We start from the raw sequence: 19591 nt of genomic DNA, 5'->3' as shown, positions 1-19591 counted from the left end.
GACAATGAGGAAGGGAAGATTTTTTTCCTTCTTGTTTTTTCTTTTTCTTTTTTTTTTTATCAATTTGCTTTACTACATGGTGTATTTGTGCAGTAATTGGTCTCCATAGAGCCGTGCACCCCAAATCAGGATATTTACAGTTTAAGGTGCTGAAATGTGGAAAACACCTGGCCTTGTAATCTTTTGGCTAATGAGCTGCTCTCGTTCTATTTCGCTCTAAAATTCTGCAAAACATAAATGATTGCTAATTTTGTTTAAAACATTGTAAAGAAGTTTCACACGGTGCAATACTACATGATGTAATGCAATGCAACATGATACAATACAGTAAACAAGACATGCATCGAGGCTACGTTTTATTTGGTCACAAATTAAATTAGATGAAGAAGCAAAACAGAATGATGTACTTATGCTTATATCTTCTGAATTATTGAATCTTTTACTTCCTTAGCAATTCCCAGTAACGGTATATTTGCAGTGTTGGATGTTCAGCAGTGGTCAGCGATCACAGATGCTTTTGTCCTCGCTCCAGGCGCGTGGGCCGGCCGTAACACCAGCATAGACTCCGGCAGCATCGAGGTGGGGAGACGGGTGACCCAAGAAGTCCCTCCAGGAGTGTTTTGGAGGTCTCTGCTCTTCTTAAGCCAGCCACAGTTCCTCAAGTTCAACATCTCCCTCGGCAAGGATGCCCTGTTCGGCGTGTACATCCGCAAGGGCCTGCCGCCCTCACACGCCCAGGTAAAACCTGCACGTGACAGTCCAGGCGGAACCCCTTCAGGGTAATGGGTTGCTCGCAGTATTACTGTTTTATTCATTAATGAAAGCTTCATAATGACTGAACAATTTTTATATTCATCAGCTACTGTAGAATGCATTAAAAAAGCATTTCTTGTTTCATGGGACATCTAGAAATTAATTTGTAAATCATTATAATAGCTGTTTGAAAAAAAAACTCATTTAGACAAAGATTTGCACTTAATTAAATTTCACAGCAATGTAACTTTTAGTGCCTTGGATTAATTAGAAACTACTCAATTAAAAATGGATTTGATTTATAGGAAGGGATAATTGCGTTCAGATAACTGTTTCATTGCCTGACCTAACTTAAGCCGATGGCGAGGCTGCTGCAGTTAAAACAGTTCCCACATCATTTCCACAAAAACAAAAACAGTAATCACAGACGAGGAGCTCTGCGTTGCATTAATCCAGTCAAAATATCATTTTAGGATTTTTCTCTTGGCTTTTTTTTTCCCTCTTCGCTTTGCTTTTTGTGAATGTTAAAGCATTTGTGGGTTGAAAAGAGAAAATTAAGTCTGTATATCAGGTGCGACGGTAGAGAACAGCAGTAGAAAAATAATGAAACTGAAAGCTTAAACCATTTCAATTTAGCAGGCACTGACATCAAATTATGAACATATAAATAAGCATAACATGGGCTTTTTTAATCTTCCATTAATGGATAAAAGTTAAAAAATGTACGCCTTCATCATTCGCAGATGTGTTTATTTTTCTACCATCGTGGCTTAAGCTGAACCTTGCAACTGTCTCTCCAGTATGACTACATGGAGCGGCTGGACGGGAAGGAGAAGTGGAGCGTGGTGGAGTCCCCGAGGGAGAGGCGGAGCATCCAGACCGTGGTCCTCAACGAGGCGGTGTTCGTCCAGTACCTGGACGCCGGCGCCTGGCATTTGGCCTTCTACAACGACGGCCGGGAGAGGGAGACGGTTTCCTTCAGCACCAACGTCATGGGTGAGAGAGCGGCGGCAGCATCTGCTGCTGCGGGTGGCGGGACGCTGAGGCGGCAGGTGCAGGCAGAGTGGAAGCTAAGATGTGGCACACAAGCAGCTTTTTCAGAGCGCCGGGATTAAAGTTACGGCTGCCAGTGACACCGAGGGTACCGTTTTAGAAAAATCTCCTAGTGCCTTCGTGATTTCACACATCCACAATGTGTAAAAACACTCTCCAGGAGCATGTGGACATTTTTTGCCAAAAGCCATACAAGCACAGTAACATTGCCGCGTAGGAAAGACTGCTCAGCGAGCTGAAATAAATGCATTTGCTAAAACAGGAGACATACTGCCACATGCAATATGTACGTTCATATTTTATAAAAAAAAAAAAAAGCTTTTTACATCATGCACACTCATGCATCTGCTGCAAACAGGGGTAAACATCCTTCTGATGAGTCACCGTACCGGAACGTATCCAAAATAAAAGCGAGCCGCAGCCGCGGAACCTGAAGGGATTTGGTGCTTGAAGCAGGGACCCAAAGCATTTCAGTTGTGCCGAAGCCACAAGTATGAAAACAAGGGGGGGGATGTGGATACAAAGAGTCAAGCAGAGTGAAAGAATCCTTCACTGTCAATATCAGGGGCTGGAGTGCGCTGCAGAAGAAGTAGGGGAGAGTTGGAGAGGCAGCAAGGATAGAATTAGAGCAGCTACTGAGGGGATTCACAGGTAAAACACATTGGTTGGGGCCCATCCAAAATGCAATGAAATGAAGACTGAGAAACGAAGGGCTTAGAGGGGTGTAAAGGAGAGGGGGGGGGGGCTTATATGGTAAAATGTGAGAGAAGATTTCTCTTCCTTCTTTAGGGGGTTAGGATATTGAGAGGGGGATATTTTGGAAGGAGAGGGATTCTGGAGAGGCTGAGCGGTGCACTGTGTAAGAAGAGAGAGCGCTGCAAACAGCATGGCGAGGATGGAGAGATGGATAAAGGTCCAGAATGCCTCCTTGTGATTAGCATCGACCCCGCTTCTTCCCACCATGCCGTTCTCTCCTTGTAAGTGGATTAAGAGGCACTAAAAGGCAGCGAGAGCAGCTGAAGTCATGTATGCACGCCGTCATAAGCACATGCATCGGAGAGTTCTACGAAATTCTGGCCAGCCAAGCCGAACGGCCGTACCCGGATGAAGTGTGGATGACCCTGAGCCGAGCAGGGGAGAGTAATAAACAAGGAAAATGAGGGGAAGGGCGACAGAATGGAGAGACGGGGAAATGAGGTGTTCAAGGAGGCTGATGTAAATTAGGTGGATATTCTGAAACAGCATTTCCTCCTCAAGAATTCTCCTGGAAGACTACAAATCTTTTACAAAGTTTGTTTCTTCTGCAGGAGCTGTAGCAGACCAGACCGTTAAAACGTTAAAATATTTGCTTATATCATACGGCTGAAATAGGCCACGTACATGCACGTGCAGGGGCATCATCCAGGAATTATGTCCTTTAACAAGTACTGCCACATCCCTGTCAGGAGACGAGTGTTTAAATTTCAGGGAAATTACTTTACTCCATCCTAAGTTCCTGATTAGTGGGAAGTACAGGAACTTTGAAGGTGCCCCGCAGCCCTTGACATTTTTTGATTGTACATGTAGTCGTCCAATCAGGAATGTTAGCAGTCATCAAGTATTTAATTTCAGCAAGTCTGTGTGGCTCATATCATAGTTGATCTTCAGGAAAAAAAAAAGGAAAAATCAAATTTTTTAACAGGCAGCTCCCAAATGAAAGGAAGCTTTTAGCACCTTGAAAAAAGTTCCTGCTATTAAAAAGCTGTTTGTTCTTCAGACGGAATCGTGGTTTTAGTTTTGCATACGTCACACAGAGCAACGGTTGAAGGGTAACGGACACTTTCTTGAGGAATTGCTCAAAGTACATTCTCTCCATACGCTGCAATGACAAATGCAAATACAGAAAAAAAAATCAATGCATTAATTCTTAGAGGAGTTTCTTTGCTTTTCAAGTCCGCGCAGCTGAGAGACTCGGGAACTTTAGTTTGTAGTAGCTCAAAGAATGAATAATGCCAGCGATTTAATGACATGCTTTGATGCCTGCCATCAAACTATCTAGCCCCTCTTTCTCTTTGTCTCACTTCATCTCCTTCACAGATTCAGTGCAAGAGTGCCCGCGTAATTGCCATGGTAACGGAGAGTGCAATTCTGGCGTGTGCCACTGCTTCCCGGGTTTCCACGGCATGGACTGCTCCAAAGGTATTAGCTGTTTACAAATTCTGTCAGATAAGATATTGTCATTTCCGCTATCTAATTAGATGAGGAGACACATTTCGGCTCGGCGCAGAAAACAGAGAGGATTAAGAACAGCAACGTGTGCGCATGGCCCGAGGTGGAGCCGAGACAGGATGACTGATGATGAATGGCAGCTCCCCTAGCTAACGACTCCCTGGCTCTGTGCTCACCTGGGATAGACAGCTTTGATGAATAGTTTAGTTACCTCTGCCTGTAATTACTCTTCATGTCATTGGCATTCTCCAGCCCCTTTACCACTCTATTCACCCCCCTGCAGGGTGGGGTGTGGATGTGTCTGGCTGGGCAGTGCAGCGTCTCACTGCTCTGGAAATCTCTAAAAACTCTGCTAACTGTTGGGGTTTTTTTTTTCCTTTTCCTCATGTGCACGGTTTAATCTTTCCAGCCTTTTCATTTCCTCTCTCCTCCACCAGCGGCATGCCCGGTGCTGTGCAGCGGCAACGGCCAGTACGACAAGGGATCCTGTGTTTGCTACAGCGGCTGGAAAGGACCGGAGTGCGATGTCCCCGTCACCCAATGCATTGACCCTCTGTGCAGCGGACACGGCTCGTGCACCGACGGAAACTGCGTGTGCTCCATCGGCTACAAGGGGCAGAACTGTGCAGAGGGTGAGAGCCAGCGTGGTCATTCTGTACTTTCAAGCATGTGCGATGGCTGAACGCGTTTACTCGGAGAGAGATTATTCACAGACTCGCGCACATTGGCGCTCCCTCCCAGCTCCCGTTAGACAGCCCATCATGACACAAGCTCATGCCGAGTGAGTGTCCAATCCCTCCACATATAGATGAGGTATGATACTGCGGGCAAACACATCACAGGTTTTATTAAGGGCTGAAATCGCTTCTATTGATCCTTGTTAAGAAGGATTAGCATGGCACAATCTAAGTCATCAGAAAGCAAGAGAAAAAAGATAAGGGTGGGAAGGGGGAAGTCGGTATAGCGAGAGGTCAATATATACGAAGAAAGAAGAGAAAAAACAGAAAGGAGCACGCCAAGGGTGAAGATAAAGAGAAACAAAGACGCAGGGAAGAAAGAGGGAGAATGACGGAAAAAGTCAAGATACAGCATCTGAGAACAAGATCAGCAGTTTCTCCTCTCCACCTTGGTTTTTTTTTTTTTCTTTCCATCTCCTTCTCATCCAATTTTTTTCCCCTCTCCTCTGGTCTCAAATCTGATATTCATCACAGCAGAGTCCCTCAAACAATTTTCCTGAAGTGCCAGCGACATGAAAATCGATAACTTGGATCCTGCCATTTCTGCCAGGCAAACAGAAACGGGGGGCCGGGGTTACGTGTGAGCGTGTGCTTTTATTAATACGTGTGTGCAGAGGGATGTGCCGGGGTCAGTCATGCCAGAGGAGGCGGGGAGAGGATGCAGTCTCACACACATACACACACACACACACACACACACACACACACACGACAGGACAAGTGTGAGCAGGAATGATAGCAGGCCTGAGGAGGGATGGGTGGGCGCTTTCGCCGGGTGGAGGTAATTTGTCAAATTGGTTTTCACTCACTGCTCGGACTCAGAGCTGCCTGTCAGCTTGGCAGACTGACAGTGTCAGCTTTTCCCCCACGTATTGGCACGTAGGCGCATACATGGAAATACATCTGCGAAGAGCTCACACCAAATAATGTGTCTGCGTGCTGCAATTATAAACTTTGCCACTCTTTATTGTCTGCTTTAATTGCTTTAGTAATATGGCTGGTATTTTTTTCTTGTCGTCATTATCTGCTTCTGTTCATAAAGAAAAGAAATTAAGTCCTCGTTCATATCTCGTTTTTGTTAAGAAAAAAACACTTATAATCATCTGTTGGTTTCTGATAAGTCGTTTATTTTTTTCCTCCCGTATTGACGCATCTCTGGCTTTATCCAGTTGATTGTCTGGATCCGACATGTTCCAACAATGGGATTTGTGTGAATGGGGAGTGCCACTGCAAGCCGGGCTGGGGGGGCCTGCACTGCGAGCTGCCCAGGGCCCAGTGTCCGGACCAGTGCCACGGCCACGGGGCCTTCATACCCGACACGGGCTTGTGCAGCTGTGACCCCAACTGGATGGGACCCGACTGCTCCATGGGTAAGTACAAGGGCGACACGCTGGGGTTGGCTGGGAGAACAAAACTGCTCGCAGCCAGGGGAGGGGGGGAGGTTAGGGAGGGACAAAGAGCTGGAAGAAAACACTGACTTAATAACAGTTGTCCCAACTTATATTGCGGTCCCCGGGTACATGGCTAATTAGTTAGTCATTTTATCTCATACTGTTCTGGTTTTCAAACTGCATTTGGATGAAGTCCACAAAAACCACACAAAATGCAACATGCTCAGAAATAAGATACAGCAACTGTTATGTTATTTAAGCCAAATTGGAACGTACTGAAATGAAGAGTGGGACGTTTCTTCCTGACAGCGATTGTGTGGCTATGGCAACTTGTTTTGATTATGAAGGTAAAGCTACAAATCCAGAACTGCATTTGTATTCATCGGTTTATTTAGCAGTTTGCAACAACGCAGGAGAGAGAGAGAAAGAGAGCAAATGTGACCATTCAGACTTTGTTACACTTTAAAATTGAAGCTGAGTTTTGTGCTAAATAAGGTGTTTAAGAACATCTAGCCTCTTCTTTGTCCTGTAGCTGCATTTTGTATCCGAAGTGCTCACAGAGTTGCAGGACTGTGAGCACTTTGGTGGAGGCGCCGGTCAGCAAGTCCTGATTGATATGGAGCTCCACATACAGGACTGTCTCAGAAAATTAGAATATTGTGGATAAGGTTCTTTATTTTCTGTAATGCAATTAAAAAAAAAAAAAATGTCATACATTCTGGATTAATTACAAATCAACTGAAATATTGCAAGCCTTTTATTATTTTAATATTGCTGATTATGGTTTACAGTTTAAGATTAAGATTCCCAGAATATTCTAATTTTTTGAGATAGGATATTTGAGTTTTCTTAAGCTGTAAGCCATGATCAGCAATATTAAAATAATAAAGGGGTTGCAATATTTCAGTTGATTTGTAATGAATCCAGAATGTATGACATTTTTGTTTTTGGTAATTGCATTACAGAAAATCACAATATTCTAATTTTCTGAGACAGTCCTGTAAATATCCAGCTCCCTCACCCACTGCCCTCCTGCTCCTGGATCAGGAGAAGCTGAGGCTGGACCCCTTTCCTCCGATGATGACCAACTCTTGCGTTAAGTCCCGCATGTCTGCAGCTCCTCTCACAGCTGCTGTCCCTTATAAAACTCCCTGACCGACTGCTACTTAACACGATGATCGCCCATGTCAAGTGATGTTGATTTATTCATCACTTGCAGTTTGCTTCTATAGACGTTCTTTTGTCGAGTGTTTCAACAGTTTGATCGGAGACGACTAAATTAGTGGACTCTTGTCTAAAAGCGGTGTTAGAAGACAGTTTTCATGAGAATCTGAAAGACGATCTGTGAGAGAGTCAGCTCTTACAAGGGGACTTAAACTGTCATTAGCTTTGTAGATTATCATTTGAATATTTTGATTGATTAGCTGTTGCTCTGGGAGCCAATTATGTGATCTTAGTGCAGCAGAGACAGTGAAATGCAAATCTGAGCTTTTCTGAACCACAGTGAGCACAATGAGTGTGGAGGTTGGAGGTGGGTTTGTTTTATGGATGGTGACACATGGAGTTGGCCAGAGATGAAAGACGAGGGAGGAAGAGGGCAACTGCCTTCAGTTCCTGGGCATGAGCTGCATAATTTCCTGGATGCAGTCCAGGATAGTGTAAAAAAAAAAAAAAGAGGAAGAAGAAGTAAGAATGTAGATATTTCTAGTAAAAGCAGCCAAGTTTTAATTAAATGCTCAACTTTCACAGTTCTCTCACTCAATAAAATGAAACCATTGAGCTTCCGCTATATAAGAGACAGCAGCCTCCATCATGTCACCGTGGGAACGCTACTCACTACTCATGAACCGAGCTCCAACATTACTCGCGAGAGAAGTAATGTTCAACTTTAATAAAGGCAACATTGTCTGACACTGCAGGATTCCTCGGCAAGTGTGTCTCAAAATGTCTTTACATACTACTTTTCCCGAGCAGCGGGGGCTCGGAGTACACAAGTGGGATTGTCACATTTCACCACATGCACTGTCACCGCCTGCAACATCTGAGCTTCCTGGAGAGTGACAGAACTGTAATTGCAGATTTTAATTAGGGATGCAGGATGAAGAATTGTACTTTTGTGGATTTGATAGTTTTGTACCTTAGGGTAATCTATTTTTTTTTTACAAGGTAATGTGAAGTTCTGCTACTGTAAAACGTGGATGAAGGCAAATATAGTGCTCATTACTTCCTTGCCAAGTTGAATGAATACATTTCGGTTTTGTTGAAAGAATAGTGTTCCTTTTGAGTTGCAGCATTTGTCTTTATGTATCGATCTTAAATGTGTATATGTATATATTAGGGGTGGGACGATACAGGTCATTCACGATTCAATACTGTGGCGATATGTGGCCCACGATAATATCACGATACACAATATCTACGATATTCGATATATTGTACGAAATTTCATCAATGATATCACGATAGGGCCGCTCGGTAGCGCAGTGGGTTAAGCGGCGGCTCATATACTGAGGCTACAGTCCTCCTCCTGCAGCGGTCGCGGGTTCAAATCCAGCCCGCGCACCTTTGCTGCGTGTCTTCCCCGATCTCTCCCTCTACCCCTTTCCAGTCTGCATCTCAATAAAGGGCCACTAGAGCCCAAAAAAATCTTTAAAAAAAAAAAAAAAAGATATATCACGATATATGTGACTGAAAAAGAAAAAATACCCATAAAAAGGAAAACGTCTGTAGTTATGCATTTATTCAATGCCAAAACTTCATACAATGTACAAAGAAAGTGGACAAATGAAAGTGCATGAACATTAATAACATGTTTTATATAAACCAGGACAGTGCACTGCTTTTGTTCTAATACTGAAAGGTCAGTAAGCAACTGAATTTTGCATAGTACCTCACTGCCTTCTAGTCTTGTAAATGTAAACACTGTATAGTTGGACAAATTAAAGTGCATGAACAATAGTGCTGTGACAACCGCGTAAATCCATTATGTGTGTTGTAATAAAATATCGATATTTGCCGTCAGTTTATCGATTATTTATTGCGACAGAGAGTGCAACAATATATTGCAATATCGATTTTTTTTTTCCCACCACTAGTATATATATATTTATACGATCAAATCCCAAAATCATACATTCATCACAACATTAAAAACATTAATTCCTGAGCCTGGACATCTGGTTTGACCCAGACTTGCCTTGTTTCGTCCAGAGGTGTGCTCGGTGGACTGCGGCACCCATGGCGTTTGTATGGGGGGAGCCTGCCGCTGCGAGGAGGGCTGGACCGGCGCAGCCTGCGACCAGCGCGTCTGCAACCCGCTCTGCATCAAACACGGGACCTGCAAGGACGGGAAGTGTCAGTGCCACCAGGGCTGGAACGGAGAGCACTGCACCATTGGTAAGTGCTGCCACGTGTCTGCAGGCGTGTGTTTGGCGTGTATCCGCGCAGCAACACGTTGGGGTGTGCACAGAAACACTAGCACCCGGTTAGACGGAAGTGGCGGCTCCTTTTTTTTACCTTGTTAATGGGATTTTGAAATGAGAGGTGGAGGGGAAACGGGAGGCCACGGGGAACTGAAGAAGGTGGGTGAACTGAGAGAAGAACTTGTAAGACGTGAGGGTGGGAGGATTACAAAAGAGCATGATTAACTCGTCATAGACTGCGTCTCAAATGCACATCTCAGGAGCTTTAGTTCTTTTTTTCATGGCCTTTGAAACACCAAAGTTATGCAATGAAAGGGAAAACTCTTCACTTCATTCTGATCAAAAGATTATTCTCACACATTTTGTGTGTGTGTGTTTGTGTGTGTATGCATGCACAGTTGTTCCAGTGTGTGTATATGTGTGTGAGTGGGTTTTTTTTTTGTCTGTCAATCACCAAGTCATATTGACATCACTGTCACTTTGGATGGATGAGTGCCAGGTCCCTTTGATTCACTTCCAGTGCAGTGAGACACTAAGTGTCCTTTCCTTGTCACCAGAGGCGCTGTGATTTCAGTCTGACGCACAGCCCAAACACACACCTACACACACGCGCACCAACACGAGCATATGCACAAAAAAATAACATTTTATGATATCCCCATTTCCCCCATCAGAAAGTAGGGCAGCTTTGACTGCAGCATCGAACGAAGATGAAAGGGTTGTCAGGCCTCAGCTTGGCGCAAAGCATACTTCACTAGCACCAGACACTCTTAATGTTAGCCTATCACAGTCTGCCTGTTCATTTCAGCTCTGCATGATGTTGCTTGCATTTATTATCAATACAAATAAATAAAAACAACCTCTCCCCATCTCTTACCTTTTTTGCACATTTTCTCCCACTGCAGACCATAGGAGTATGATTGACAAAGCAGGTACCGTATCTGACTCTGGTGTTTTGTTTTCTTAGCCTGTGGTGGTAGAAGCTAGCTGCTGCATTTGTGGGTTTTGGCCTGGCTTGGCTCTGTAGACTCTGTGGTGCTATCTGTCCATAGTAGAGCAGGGTGCCAACCTCAATGACGCCTCCCTCTGTGCGCTGCACTCCCATTTCCTGCAGTGCACTACAGCGGGGCTTAGCTGTCATTGAGCCTTGTCGTGTCGTGGGGTACCGTAGAGCCGAGTGTGGTACTAACAGTGTCGAGGGGCTGTGCTGTGGATGTGTGGTTGTGCATGCATGTGAGCGTGTTCCCTCTCAGTATTCCCAATGTGGAGGCTGGGGAAGAAAAAAAAACAACCAACATGAAACACTCTAGTATTCTAGTCATGAATTGCACAAAAAAAACAGTTGCTTCACACGACAAAATGATGAAAGTTAAGAAGAACTTTTGAGGTAATTGGTAAATTTCATAGGTCACTGATGCAAGGCCTTAATGTGGTGTGTGTGTGTGTGTGTGTGTGTGTGTGTGCGTGTGTGTGTGTGTGTGTGTGTGTGTGTGTGTGTGTGCGTGTGCGTGTGCGTGTGTGTGTGTTTGCATTTGGGTATTTGTGGCAGCAGTCACAGCCACGGTAGAGTGGCTAATAGATGTATTTTGTGTGCATGCGTGTGCGTTTGATTGTGCGTGTGTCACTCAGCGGGCACACAACATTAATTCCAGACTTTCTATCCTTTCATCAAACCCATCCCCGCCAACCTACAAGTGAAAATACAGGTTAGTCAGGTGACAAAATAAAAGATAAACAAAACAAAAAAAAACGTCTGAGGTTAAGGAATCAAGGCAAACAAAGAAGACGGCACTTCCAGAGTTAGTTGTCTCACACACTCAGCTGGAATGGTTATTAGATAGCCATGCAGCGGAACCTCAGTCAGGTTACACCGAGCAGCAGCGATTGCTTAACATTACAGGTCCCTGGAGCACTGTTAAGAGTGTCCTCTCACCTTCTGCACTTAATGGAACGGCTCTCATTGTTTTATGAAGAGGTAGCCCAGAGAAAAAGGTAAATTGCGGGGGTTAAAGAGGGTGCAAGACACAGTGAGAGAGAGTATAAAGAAACAGAGGAAGTTAAGGGGAAGCAGGTCAAAGATTATCATGGGGTAAACCAATCTGTAAATTTCTTAAAGAGCTTGTTAAGAGTAAGAGGAATGGATGAGGGGCGGGCTGTTTTAGAAGTTGTGCAGTCCATCTCTCATCTTTGATCGGGGGATTTATGGCAGTAACCTTTACCCAATGACCTTTATAGCAGGCAGGACTGGGCATGAGGGGGGGGGGATGGGGAGAGTGCTGGACTTTTTACTACAATGTCTTCAATGGGTTTTTTTTCTGTACTTTTTTCGGTCTTTTTTCTCCATCCCTGCTCGTCTTTCCTACTACTCCTCTCTCTCTCTCTCTCTCTCTCTCTCTCTCTCAAGCCTTTCAGTCTAACACAATGTCTACCCAGTCATATACCCCGCCATCTACACCCACAGACACTGCACGCCACACAAGGCTGTGTGTGTTGACCCATAACCCAAGGCAATTTCTTCTTCTTTTTAAAGGGATTTCATCAGAGTCCAGCTACATTACTGAGGATGGTGGACTTAATAGTTTCTGAAATCCCACTTTATTCTACTTAGTATGAGGGGTGGGGGCGATATTGACTGGGTCCTGGCATTAAAGAGAGAGGAGCCTTGTGCTGGCCTGCCCAGGCAAGCCAATCAATGGCCACTATGGATTGTCCTGTCCGGGTGCTTCATAAGTATTTGGCTGCTTTAAATGGCAACTCCATTTAACGGGCAATCACTGCTAACTGCCTTTGTTCCCTGAACTCAATACTTGGGGACAATCTATTCCAGACTGACTGTTAATGCAGCATCATGAGCGATCCCTTGATGTGGAGAATGGTAATAATTAAAGATAAAACCTTTGATTTGAGTCGTCTTGTTGAGCTGAAATATGGTTTTAACTGACTCTGCCTTTCCAGCTCCCAAAAAAAGGTGGTGTTCTGTTTTTCCCCAAAGTCCTTTCTTGGCTTTCACTCATCGCCCCGATGTTGAGACATATCATAAAATGCCAATTGGGGTGAAAAGCCTTTTGATTTAGCTGCTACCACAGCTTCGATTACACTATTTATATGCATAATGCGTGAATTTATTGATGCTGTGATTTGTTGGAGGCTAAAATCCTACAGTGCAACTTCAGGGAAAATATGTTCATTAATCTACTGAGCAGGATTCATACTCGTAATCTCTCACTGGGTTACTTTGTCCTTGCTTACTCCGTATCAGCACACTATCACTGAGTGAGAAATGTCAGGTCATATCTCCAGGCTTCGTCACACAAGTTGTGTGCATGTGTGTGTGCGTGTGTGTGCGTGTGACTTTGGTGGATGCATTTATTGTTTTATCAGTCCACTGTGTCTGTAAGTTCATCTCTTGGGTAGACTTAAGACTCTCACATGCTGCTCTTTTATTTATTAAAGAAGAAATTGCTGTGACAATTTAGTTTTTTAACACTATCATCTTTCTTTTTTGTCCCTCTCTTTGATAGATAAAATATGCATATTACAGGGGGGGGTCTTTGATAGAGGCAAATCATAAGGCAGTCCAGGTATTAAAGACTTTTTTGAAAAAGACATTTGTGGCCAAAGCTGTCTCAGCTTGGATGCAAATTATCATATTGAATAGTTTTTTTTTTTTTTATTATATCCAACTGCGTTTTTATGAACAAGATTGTTTATTTCTTTTCCGTTAATAAATGCTCCATGGATAGTATCAAGTGAAATGATTTAAACATTTGGGGAATCTTATTTGGCAGCATGGTGGTGTGGTGGTTAACACGCTTACCTCACTAAAATAGGATTTTTCCATCTGAAACTCTGCTTGGGTCTTTCTGTGTAGTTTACATGTTCTTCTCATGCCTGCGTGAGTTTCTCCAGGTACTCTGACTTCTTCGCAAAAACGTGCTCTCTACGCTGAGTACATATGATGGATGGATGGATGGATGGATGGATGGATGGATGGATGGATGGATGGATGGATGGATGGATGGATGGATGGATGTCTTACCTGACAACATTGATATTTGGGAAAATGGCGTAGCTGTTTCATTGATTAGATAAGAAGATGGATGCAATCTCATATTTGTCTATTCAATATCAATATCTAAAGCCAGCAGCTGAAAACAGAAGCAAATCACAAGACAAGTCACTGATCATAGTGGCTCTTAATATTTGCTTAACTTCAGAATGATGGCAATGTATAACCTGTTTCACTGTGCCATTGTTCATCTTAAATAAATACCGTAACCAAAAAGAAAGAAAACAAGGGGGCAATACTAAGTACAGCTTGCTGCTTTCCCAGGATTTAGGAGCATACATTGCAACAAGGTGGGGCTCGTCATCAGACCTTAATGAACTAATCATTAAAAGGAACCCTGGCTATTAAGACATGTAGGTCTTAAAAGATACATGTTGGTATCAATTATAACAATGTGATATAAAAAACCTTTTTGATGTCTTCGTTTTTATAAAATTTGAAAATATAATTTAACATGTAGGTCGCCATTGTTTTTTACATTCTGGGTAGTGACGTCAGACGGTGGCTCCTGCTAACCCCCGTCCACTGTTTTGACACCCAGAAACAGATGAAAACACAGCTAAACAGGTGACGGCGCACCAGAAACACAGATCAAAACACAGCTAAACATTAAGGTGACGGCGCACCTACAAAAAAGTAAAAAAAAAAAAAAAAGTGCCGCACCATAAAGCATGAACTACAAAAACACCATAAAACTCAGATAGACTAACCGACCACACGTTTCAACTAGCAGATAGCCGATGCTACAATAAAAACCCCAGCCAGATCTGGTGTCATCAAATTAAATAAAGATGTTCTTGCCTATTTGACGCGAAGTCTGCGCCTCCCGTTTCGTCAAAGTCCCGGGCCAGTCCCCTCAGCCTCTGGTCTGTCATCACCCAGCACCGAAGCCGGTTTTGGGGGGGGCAGGGGTGGGCTATGCCCACCTAAACGTGCATATTGCCCACCGGCGTCTCCATCCCGGCCAGAGCGGAGAGCGCAGAGCGGAGAGCGGATGGCGGTGCGCTGCAGGCTCTAAAGCCCCGGCTACGCCGTCTACGGCGTAGGCTACGCAGGCTACGGCGTAGCCTACGCAGGCTACGGCGTAGCCTACGCCGTCTACGCCGTAGGCTACGCCGTCTACGCAGGAGCCTAATGCACTGGTAAGATGCGCACGACATTGATCATTTTTGCAGATCTCCCGTGCATCACAGAACTTTGATCCAGTTTGCCTGAACCGAGACGTCTTATGGGCTCCCTCGTCAGCCTCCACGGCCAGGAGAGTGCTGCTCATCTATGTTTTAGATACCTGTCCCAGTTAAACTAACGGGGCTTATCTTCCCAGAGCCACCGCTCTACGTCATCGCCCCCAGAATGCATTGCGCAGGTAAAACATGGCGCCTCCCGCAGGTCAAAATATGTGATAAACATTGTAGATTTTTAAAGCAATTAGATTATTTTATGTGTTTCTAACAACATATTTTAGTATAAGAGAACAATTGTGGCTAATTAGGGACTACATGTCTTAATAGCCAGGGTTCCTTTTAACAGCTCTGTAAAAGCAGGTGAGCCTCATTTCTGCTTCCAGAAGAGCTTTTCTTATGTCAACCTTTCCAAACAAACTCTAGTCGTTCAGTCTTCTACTAATTGTGATGTCATGGGCTTTAATATTTAACATGCTGGGGTCTGTAAGGTCTGACATGTTGGATTTATTTGTATTTCTAGTTTTTTCTTTCTGGAAATATTCTAAAACTACTCATGGGAAGACTGGTATTTTTCGTTCTTGTCATACCTGGATGCTCCAGTCTAACCACCTGCTGATGTTTCATTTCATCAAGAGCCAATGATTAGCAGCACCTAGCTCCAATGTACCTTTAAATGTACCCTTAAAATCTTATAGAAGCAGAAAGGAGCTACTTACTGTTGCCCATAATTGATGCGTTATGATTTCGCTTTTGCCAAATAAATAATGGCACAGGAAAAAGTCACAAGTCCTTGTCTGTCTGAGGTCTCTTAACACCAAAACCCACGTAAATCAGGTGATTATTCCTGCACACAAATGAGAGGGTGCTACAGTTTGACCATGACTGCAGTCTAATGAGACCGCAACATGTGTGTTTTTGCAGAACATTTCTTTTACACTAATTACCATGTCAGTTATGTGCTAATGCATTGTTACATCCAAATCAGGGCAGCTGATTTGTTTATGTTCAGCTACGTTAGCTGGCTGATGTTTATAACCTCATCTTGAGCCGACATATATGAGTGTGTTGTTTTTCTTCATGTTGTTTCATATAAATATATTTTTTAAGCTTATACTCTCATAAAAGAAACATATAACTGATCATCTCTGTTTGAGAAAATATTAGTGTCCTCTATAATTTTCCGTGTTTTCTTGCCTCAAAGTCACCGTTGAGTTGAGGGTGCCTTTGCTGTGCTTATTACAAGCTTACTAGGCTCTAGGGCCTTATACCCTGGTAAGTTTTTTGCATAAGCTTAAGTGAAGGTTTATTAGTTCATAGACTGCCGCCACACAGACACACACGCACGCACATACACTGTCAAGTATGATCTCATTCTCTCATGAAAAAGCATTACTCTAAGGCCATCAGAATCCCATTACCCACACTGAATCATAAGTAGAGGAAGAAAGAGAGTGATAATCGGGTAGGGCTCCATCCAGTAAGTGAATAAAGTGATCTATCCACCTCTGTCCACACACACGGCCAGACATTGGCAGCCATCCCTCAGGTGCAGACATGACGATGGAAAGGTGTGAGTGAAAACTGACCTGCTGATTTAAATGGTTTCTTGATCAATCAACACTTATAGCGGGCTCTCAGTGTAGGGTTATGAAACTGAGTGATCTATCTTGATCATGTATGTGTGTGTGTGTGTGTATGCGTCTATGAATGTGCGTGTTCATCTGTGTATCGTTCATTTTAAAACAAAACCAACATCAATCTGTTTCTCTCCCTTTTTCCCTCCTCGTCACCTCCCTCCTCCTTACTTCTTTCCTCCTGTCGTCGTCACCTAGACGGCTGTCCTAACTTGTGTAACGGGAACGGCCAGTGCACTATGGGTCAGCAGAGCTGGCACTGTGAATGTCAGACGGGCTGGAGGGGCCCCGGCTGCAGTGTTGCCATGGAGACCTCCTGTGCAGACAACAAGGACAACGAAGGAGGTGAATTTAGGGGAACAGGAGATTTTCTGGAGTAGAGCGCCGTTTTAAGTGCAGCCTTCTCATAAGGATGGCTCTCATGAAGAATTGCTTGTGAAAGGAATAAAAGATAATTGAAAAGAAAAATTATGAATTAAAGAAAAGCTAAGAGGTCTGTTGAAAGTAGCTCTTACTGGGGATGCAGAAATTGAACATTTCTCAGTGAGAGAAACATGAATTATCAGGATATTAAATGAGGAATCCATAAAGTTGGGGCGACTTCTTACATTTCTCACTGCCCTTTATACCTTCTATTAGATGGACTTACAGACTGTATGGACCCAGACTGTTGCATTCAGACTCCCTGTCAGAACAGTCCTCTGTGCCGGGGCTCCCGGGACCCTCTGCTAGTCATCCAGCTGAGCCCCATGTCCCAGCCCCGGGTTCGCTCCTTTTACGATCGTGTCAAAATGCTCGTGGGACGGGACAGCACCCACATCATTCCTGGGGAAAATCCATTCAACTCCAGGTATGGCAGGAGGCACACATGAACAAAGACATCAAATGTATAGGAAACATTCATAACAACACATAGAACATGACAAGGGCCTAAATGAACCAAAGAAGGACTTGTCAGATCTAAGACACACATTTCAAAAATAAGAGAGTTGAGAGTTACAAACTTTCAACTCATCAAATCCATGTAGTCATCTTGCACAGGAAACAAAACAGAGTAACTAGGAAAGTTTATGTTCACAGCAATTTGTAATTTCTTCTGGAGAGCTGTAATGCTTCAATGCTATTTTTGATGCCAATGTTCTGTGATGTTGCATGTTTAAATTCAATTCAATTTTATTTGTATAGCGTCTAATTCAACAAATGTTGTCTCTAGGCGCTTTCCAGAGACCCAGAACATGACCCCTGAGAAATGATTACATAAACAATGGCAGGTAAAAACTCCCCTAGTGGGAGAAAAGCCTTAAGCCAAACAGTGTCATGGAAAAACTCCCCTTTAGGAGGAAGAAACCTTGAGCAGGACCAATTCAGACTAAATCTGAATTGCTGGGTCTCCCATCTCCACAAGCAATCAATAACAGGGTCCCAATAAAGAGACTTTGTACTGAAATAAAATAGGATTTAACCCTTAAAGAGGAAATATAAATTATACACCTTTATTCTTTTTTCATACAATAATATATATATTGATTGTAAATAAATATTTTTACTGAAATTAATGTCCTATTTTTGACATTAAAACGTAATGATTTAAGCATCTTTGAACAATAAAAACTCATCCATACAAACACATGTTGACACTTTCACTCTTACAAGAGCCAGGTACATAATATTAAAGTAAATTAAATTTGATATTACAACAAACAGATCTAATCTATATATTCAAATACACAATCATCACATGAACTTGCTACACCCTTACCAAATCCCAAAGCCCAAAACAGGCAGGATTTACCACAAAAGCGGTGGTGCTGTGAAGCGCTGTCCATGGTGCTGATTTTTCTCTGTAGCTATTGACTGCTTGCGAAGTAACTTGTCAAAGTGAAAAGTTTAAACATTTATTCTATGTGTGTCACTTCTCCGTCAGGCAACCACTCAAAGACATGCATACTCGGCCGCATACAGATCTACACACATTTTCTACATTGTCATGGCTTGTTTATGTGATTGACATCTATTCATCTTGATAGTGGGGGCTGCTGATTGTTTCTAATTAATGAGTGGTGGAAGACCAGAGCAATGAATGAATGGGCAAATTGGATGATTGAAAGATGGAGAGATTAATCAAATCACATGATGGATGGTTGGGGAGACTAGGTTGATAGATGGGCTTTCACTCCCTCACTCTGTCTCTTCTGTCCTCTTCCAGCTTGGCATCACTAATCCGGGGTCAAGTGTTGACGACAGATGGAACCCCTCTGGTGGGGGTGAACGTGTCTTTTGTCAACTATCCAAACTACGGATACACGCTGACACGGCAGGATGGAATGTATGTACACTAGCTGTCCAGCACTTTTTGCTGAAATTTGGAAACTACCTCACCACATAGCCGCATAGGCTGTGATTAGATTAGATTAGATTAGATTAGATTAGATTAGATTAGATTAGATTAGATTAGATTAGATTAGATTAGATTAGATTACTGATCCCATGAGAAAACTAGCTGCTCGAGAGAGGACATTTCAAGAAACAGCAGAGTAATGTATTTAACACTAAAACACAACAACATCTGAAGGGAAAACAGAAGAAATCATAAAATGATTATGAATCCTGTGGAAGGCATGTACAAATATACCGTGTACATTTATTCCATACAATATTACATCATAAATTATGAATGATAAATACCACAAACCTGGTTCTACTTTTTTAAGGTTATTATTTTTTTTCATGTTACTTATTTGACTTTTTGACATTTTACTTATAATGGTTATTCAAAAATGTACATTTTACAAGTTATGAAATCACAAGTAAGATGAATTTAAAAAAATACGTGCACCAAAACATGGATGATTCTAAAATTTTTAAGTTTTTTGCTGTTATTTAAAAGCCACTTCAGAAACACACTTAGTCCACTCATCTTACATGTTTTTCTTTTTGTCAGCAGGAATTCCCCTTGTTTTGGAAGTTGTGATTTGCTCTGACTGTTCTGACCGATGTCCTCCCTCGTGTCTGTGTCCCCTGTCTTTTTTCTTTGCAGCGTTTTCTTACAGACATATTTGAACTTCTAGGAACAATTAATAGACCTCATGTTTCAGACGCAGTAACCAGTTTCCTGGGGTTGTAACTGGAATGATGATGCT

General features: G+C 43.0%; 1 protein-coding gene across 10 annotated transcripts in view; it reads left to right on the top strand.

Moving 5' to 3' along the window:
• Nucleotides 1-19591, top strand: part of tenm2a (teneurin transmembrane protein 2a) — a 246226-nt gene that overhangs the window by 199378 nt on the left and 27257 nt on the right. For 9 of the 10 annotated variants that reach the window (XM_061725794.1, XM_061725796.1, XM_061725795.1 and 6 more), the window contains 10 exons: nt 533-738; nt 1554-1749; nt 3883-3984; nt 4452-4646; nt 5921-6121; nt 9353-9538; nt 10470-10496; nt 16650-16796; nt 17091-17301; nt 18658-18777. In XM_061725794.1, coding sequence (XP_061581778.1) covers nt 533-738; nt 1554-1749; nt 3883-3984; nt 4452-4646; nt 5921-6121; nt 9353-9538; nt 10470-10496; nt 16650-16796; nt 17091-17301; nt 18658-18777 — 1591 coding nt within the window. The remainder of the gene's footprint in view (nt 1-532; nt 739-1553; nt 1750-3882; nt 3985-4451; nt 4647-5920; nt 6122-9352; nt 9539-10469; nt 10497-16649; nt 16797-17090; nt 17302-18657; nt 18778-19591) is intronic. The other variant, XM_061725797.1, reaches the window with a different exon arrangement.

This window comes from Cololabis saira, chromosome 7, assembly GCF_033807715.1.
Source record: "Cololabis saira isolate AMF1-May2022 chromosome 7, fColSai1.1, whole genome shotgun sequence".
Classification (NCBI taxonomy): Eukaryota; Metazoa; Chordata; class Actinopteri; order Beloniformes; family Belonidae; genus Cololabis; species Cololabis saira.
The sequence above is the reverse complement of the archived record's forward strand: the minus strand, read 5'-3'. Positions and strand labels throughout refer to the sequence as shown.